Raw genomic sequence first — 6,109 nt, 5'->3', positions numbered from 1 at the left:
GGGAGATGGACAGTGGGACACAGATAGAGGGAGACAGATGGGGGAGACAGAGAGAGGGAAGGAAAGAGAGGGAGGGAGGGAGACAGAGAGAGACAGAGGGAGACAGACAGAGAGAGAGGGAAGGAGGGAGCGAGAGAGAGAGATAGAAGGAGGGAGACAGAGAGAGGGAGGGAGAGATAGGGCGAGAGAGAGAGAAAGAGAGATGTGTGTGTATGCTGGTCTGTTGGTTCAGTGGATGAAAGCGTCAGTTGCAGGGGCCTGTGTTCATTTTCATGGTCACAATTTTTTTTCTTTCTCGCCCCTTCCCCCTTCCCCCTTCCCCACTGACCCCGCCTCCACCGGTACGGCCCTCGGCCACAAACCACACTGTAAATTTGGCCCCCGAGAGAAAGTTTGTGAGTACCCATGCTATAGAACATGCCATACCTTGCTTACACGATAATGCGGTACTTGTTTTTATAATCGTGTATTTACATCACATATCATCTGATTGGGCTTTCCGCCCTGCCATGCTAGACCGACACAATCAAAACATCCACGATTTCATCCTTTGAGACCATCTGATTAAATGTGGCCGTGTACCCATGGGATGTTATGCTCAAGGGCGTGCACATCACGAATGGAGCAGGTGAAGTGGGTATGGGTCCAAATGGAGTGGGGCCCACAGCCCCCCCAATGTTTGATTGTCTTTTCCTACCAAAACGGCAGTCCGGGCCTGCTGCTGGATGGCAGTAAGGCCCAGTCCTCCTTCCTTTCTACGCCGTAGATGGTGCTGCCTTCAGCATAGAAACAATCGTTAATAAATATGATCAGGTTCTACAAGGCTTGGACACTGCATAGAGGTGGATCTAGTTTTCGGCTGGCACTGCTTCCGTACATCAAGCATTTAAAGAAACAAACTATTGGGCACTGTGTTAATCGTAAAAGTACAAGTGTGATTAACCTAATCAATATTAGCTGGGTAATGTCAAGAAATAACGCCAATATTAAATCGATTATGTTTATGTGCTCGGCCTGTACTTTGAACTGCTCGTTGAAGAAAAGATAAGATTATTGGTTGGCAAAAAGAAACGCGGCTTGACTGAAAGTATATTAAGCAAAAGGACATCTCTGCCCAAGCACTTCCGGGGTCGTCTTCGAGAGACAGACATGAAGACATGACAGAGGTTCGCGAGGCGTTAAAGTGTAGCCACTACCTTTGGGTATTACAACGATGGAAATGTATTATAAAGCGCGCCAGTATACTTGCAAGGACAATGAGGCATGATAAGCAGTACATTATTGAGTCTTTAGTTGTGGTTTGCCATGCCGCTATCAAGATAAAAGGATGGGTGCTAAATAAGTGAGTAGATTTCCGTAGAAACAAGGGTACAATAAGTGTCACAGCCGAACCGCTTACACTGTTAATATCTCGCTGTCAACCTGATAAACATCTTTCAGGTGTGCCTGAGACAAAAACGTAGCCAAAGGCAAACAGAATACACCTCCCGTGTCACATCTGCAACATTAAGGAGGATGTATTTGCAATGAAGGCCAACGATTCATTTCACCTCCGCGACTACTTTTCGTCCAAGGTCCTTACACAGCCACATCATCACCCTGTTCAGGGCACTATTGCCATTGTTCTCAGCGCTTCCACTGGACGAAAGACTCTTCGCTCCTTTCCCAGATTTCACCACTGAAACCAAGCAACTGATGCCCGCATACATATGTGACATGGACGTCCGAGAGATTTAAGGATGGTGTCACAGGCCGCAGCTAAACCTTCTGTACAAAATATCGGGCAGTTTCTACCCTCCATAACGTGGACGTTCTTTGCCACTTGTGAGTAGAATATGATCCAAGTAGGACATTACGTTTGAGAATGATGCTAAGTGACAAATATCAATAAAATACCATACGATAATGTAGGTGCCTTACAAAAAGCGGGCATAATCTTTAAATACAGCCACACTAAACCATTTAAGAATTATCAAGTACACTTTCTGCTATATCCTGCGTGTGCAGTAGTGCCAAAATGCGAAAAAATATACCGAAATATACGTTTCAGAAAGTGAACAAAATCTGGGAGCCAATGCAACAAAAAAGTTGGTTCTTTGAGTGTAGATCAGCTATTGGAGAACTGTCTGACAACTGTCGGCAAGGTCTGGAGATGGCGCAGACAGACACGTCAGTAATAAATCGTCATCAAACTTAAACTCTGGAAAAGGGTAGGGCAAAAAGACAACGGAAAGAGGACCTGGCGCCACCTTATGTGATCTGCAAAAAAAGGTGTCTCTATTCAGGAGGCTGTTTTATGAACTTGTGTAGAATTGCACGACTGCCGTTTCATCGAGGCAGTCAAACTATGACAATTCTTCTTTAAAATGTCTCAAGGGACGCAAAGTAATTTCACAAGCACCCTGAGCAATATCAGAGTATGGCGCCAGCTTGACAGTGGAGAGAGATGACATTGATTAACGGCCCAATATCATAAACAGACGAAGCGGAACTCGAATCCCCCAGGTACTCCCAGACTAAAGATAACATTCAAAACTCTCAGGCGTGTTATTATTCAGATCTAATGTGGTTTAACACCCTGCTGCGCTTTCTTTTAGGCACATGTTCATATTGTCAAGCGTTCACTCAATATAGTAACAAAAAAAGTGTTAACACCTTGAAAACCAAGAAAAACGATGACGTACAAACGGGTTTTAAAGGCCACAACACTGGATCAGTCAAGACTACAGCAGGTCTTAGATCCCCATGAGTTACAATTCACGGTATTTTTCTACCTGGATGGTCAATCTGAAAGGAAAATCAGATTTTAATTTGGAAGGGTACACTTTTAGTGAAGAATACCTATTTAACAGAAAGATGAACATCGAATTAACAACTAAGAATCACTACAACTGCAAAATGACGTTGACCGTATGAAGTGTAACACCTTTGTTGGGTTACCCACATGGAGGATGAAAAACTTTTATTGCACAATAATAGTAGTTTCCAATTACAAAATATAATTGCACTTATTTAATGTTCTCCTATTGTGACAATAACGAAGGCCAAGTAACTGTTTAACTCAAGACCAAGACCAACATATCTCACACTTTCATTTTTGAAAATCAATCACAAATGAATTCAGAACGGTTTCATATACAAAGCTGCTGATATGAGTTTCACCATTACCAAAAATAGGAATTCTTACTTTACATATAAAACAGAAATATGGATTTTGCGCACACAAAAATAGCACACACTAATGCATCGCAAAAATAAACTTTTCTAAAGTGCTTTGCGTCAGTACATTCTATGAATATAACATTATTGTCGTTTGCAGAATATCAGGTTTAGCTGCAGTTTCTCAGATAAGCTGAATACAGTGTTCAAGAAAATACACCAATTAATAAATCACTGGAGTAAGCTTAAAACTGCTGGTGTCTGAATGCAGTAGAAAAGGGTGTGATGTCCATTCACGATGGTTTTGTGAATCACAAACAAAGGCACAATACTTCAATCAAGTCACTACAAACAAGTTGAACACTAGACTGGTGAATGTAAAGAAGGACTGCTGGAAATATCGGGTAAGTCGGAGTTACAAGATCCTTCAGGGGCACTGTTGTAAAGAGCGCAGTCGTCGAATAGTAAAAGGGCGGCCCACATGGTCCCCGTTGAAATGCACTGAACTGCATGAGTAACTTAGCTTCGTATAACTTCGCATAGCTTCATGCATCTCAGTCTCTTGTACTGTACTATACATAGGAACCAGTCATTTTTAGGATTAGCAAACAAGACCTCGAGTTACTTCTTTAGGTTGGAGCCCTGGCAGCAGCAGCTCTACTGCATGCAGGGGTCCGCCTGACCCTGTACCAGCCCCGCACGCTGCCCGACTCTTCCTCAGGTCTGGCTCGGGAAGTCGAACTCGCACTGCACTGAGCTGATGCTGTCGATGCTGGGCTTGCTCGCCACTTGCGGGTGGTCCCTGATGAGGGGGAATGTCTCGGAGCGGGCCATGCCCCTTTGCCCAGACTCCGGGGAAGGGCCAGTGTGCCCGCTGCTCCCAGGAGGGAGCCGGCCTTGCTTCCTGAACTCAGGGAAAGTGAAGCGGCGAAATAACTTGTTGCCCAGGGAGCTGAAGGCGCTAGGGGGCTGAGGTACGGGGGGCGGCGGAGGCCCCCCTGAGGGACCTGGACAGCCGTCGCAGGTGGGGCTCAGCAGACAGCAGGCGGAAGGCAGACTACTTCTTTTCTGGTAGTAGGTGGCATTGAAGCCACGCCGGGCACCACCAGGCGCTCTGGGTGAGATTGGGGGCAGCGGGGTGAGCAGGATGGCTAAGTGGCCTGGCAGCGCTGGAAGGCCCCGTCCCGTCCCAGGTGAGCGGGAGATGCCACTGAGTTGAGGAGAGAGTCCTGGCAGAGGCGGTAGGTGGGTGGCGGTGTTTCCGTACTGTAGGCTCCAGGAGCGGGTGCGCGGGGGTTGTGGGCTGGGAAGACAACACGTGCCCGAGCCCTCCTCCTTGATGGAGTGCATGGACGGGAGGTGCGGCAGCATGCAGCGGCGGGGAGCCCAGCTGCTGGAGTGAGTGCCATCCTCCCGCGGGCACCCACTGCCGAACCACTCGTCCTCTGGCCTGGCCCTCACTCCTGTGAGCGCCTTGACGCACTCCTCGTGGCCCAAGGCCAGCGCGAGCCTCAGCGCTGAGTTGCCGGCTCGGTTGACCCGGTACACGTCCAGCCCACCAAGCCGCTTAAAAGAGCGGACCAGGAAGGCTGCGACAGGTGCGTGGCCGGCCACGACCGCGTACTGCAGCGCGGTGTTGTTCCAGGCGTCCGGTACTTCCGGGTCGGCGCCAGCCTGCACCAGGCGGCGCGCGGCGTCCAGGTGGCCGCGCTCGCAGGCGTGGCTGAGCGCCGTGCGGCCCCAGGCGTCGCGCGCATCCACCGCGGCCCCGCGCTCGAGCAGCAGCTGGAGGAAGCGCGCGCGTGCCTCCGGCTCTGGCAGCAGCGCCGCCGAGGTGAGCGGCGAGTGCGCGCCCCGTCCTGCCCCGACGTCCGCCAACCGTCCGTCTTGCGCGTCCAGCAGGAAGCGCGCCAGGTGCAGCTGATCGTTTGACATCGCGTCCAGGAGAGCGCGGGCTCCGCTCATTTCTTCTCTGCTACGCTTCTCTGAAGACCCCAACATCCTTCCCCTCCCCGTGTGCTGCCCGGTGGTGGAGGAATAGCCGTTGTCCTCAACGTTTCTCGGACATAACGTGGTCCTCGCGCCTACACCACTGTGAGCGTCACCGACCGCTACTGCAGCTGGCGGTATTTATAAGGGGCAGCTCGTAGCACCCCGGTTGCTAGGGTTACACGGATTGCGAGGCCCCGGTTTAGGTCCTTGTGCTTCCCTTCTCTGTGTTTAAGGCAATTACATATTGTTCATATCACTGAAAGCTGGTCCACAACATGATTGCCTCACGAAAGAGCCTCTTCTCAGCGTTTGTCCCACTTTTCAGTTACATTAAAAACAGGAGCTGTCCAGTGCTGATTCTGATCCACTCACACAGAGCATTGGTGGGAAGAGGGACATAAAGCCTCATAGTAAACAAGACGAACGTGGCACTTTGTGAAACCTCAATTCCACGTCCTTCCCTACACTCTTATAATAGATTTAGTATGCATCATACATGTTTTCTGCACTCTCAAATGTTCACCAGATTTAATTTCACTATGATCTTCTGTCATGCTTACATTCTCTACAGAAACATTAAAATCAGTCTGATTAGGGAAATAAACTTTTCATGATTGATGATGGCAATTAGAACATTACAAGAAAGTGCGTTAGAAATTGGCAACTGGATAGAGGTAGAGCCATCTCCAGCTGGTTTTGGGAGGTGAGTAAGTACGTAACATCCGCCCCCCTAATTTCTACATTCTCCTTATCCATGCTAGGGTTTTCTATTATCTTTAAAATCAACTAAATGCTTCTTACCACTATAAGTATATGATCATCATGATTTGATAAAATAGAAACAATTTTATTATTATGCCTTGAAACATATCCCACAGGAATCTTTAACCCCAACAACAGTCTAACTCATGCAATTAGTGTTGTAATTAGCAGTATTATCCCTACAATTTACAGCATT

The 6,109-nt window shown here is 48.2% G+C and overlaps 1 protein-coding gene across 1 annotated transcript; it reads right to left on the bottom strand.

Moving 5' to 3' along the window:
• Positions 1-2,927: 2,927 nt before the first annotated feature.
• Positions 2,928-5,234, bottom strand: LOC144761861 (ankyrin repeat domain-containing protein 63-like). Its single transcript, XM_078647082.1, has one exon. The coding sequence runs from the start codon at positions 5,158-5,160 to the stop codon at positions 3,877-3,879; it is 1,284 nt and encodes a 427-aa protein (XP_078503208.1). The 5' UTR covers positions 5,161-5,234; the 3' UTR covers positions 2,928-3,876.
• Positions 5,235-6,109: the final 875 nt, after the last annotated feature.

Source organism: Lissotriton helveticus, chromosome 6 (genome assembly GCF_964261635.1).
Source record: "Lissotriton helveticus chromosome 6, aLisHel1.1, whole genome shotgun sequence".
Lineage (NCBI taxonomy): Eukaryota > Metazoa > Chordata > Amphibia > Caudata > Salamandridae > Lissotriton > Lissotriton helveticus.
The sequence above is the reverse complement of the archived record's forward strand: the minus strand, read 5'-3'. Positions and strand labels throughout refer to the sequence as shown.

Coding starts and splice junctions, on each gene's coding strand:
- LOC144761861 (XM_078647082.1), bottom strand. CDS start 5,160: ATGTTGGGGTCTTCAGAGAAGCGTAGCAGAGAAGAAATGAGCGGAGCC.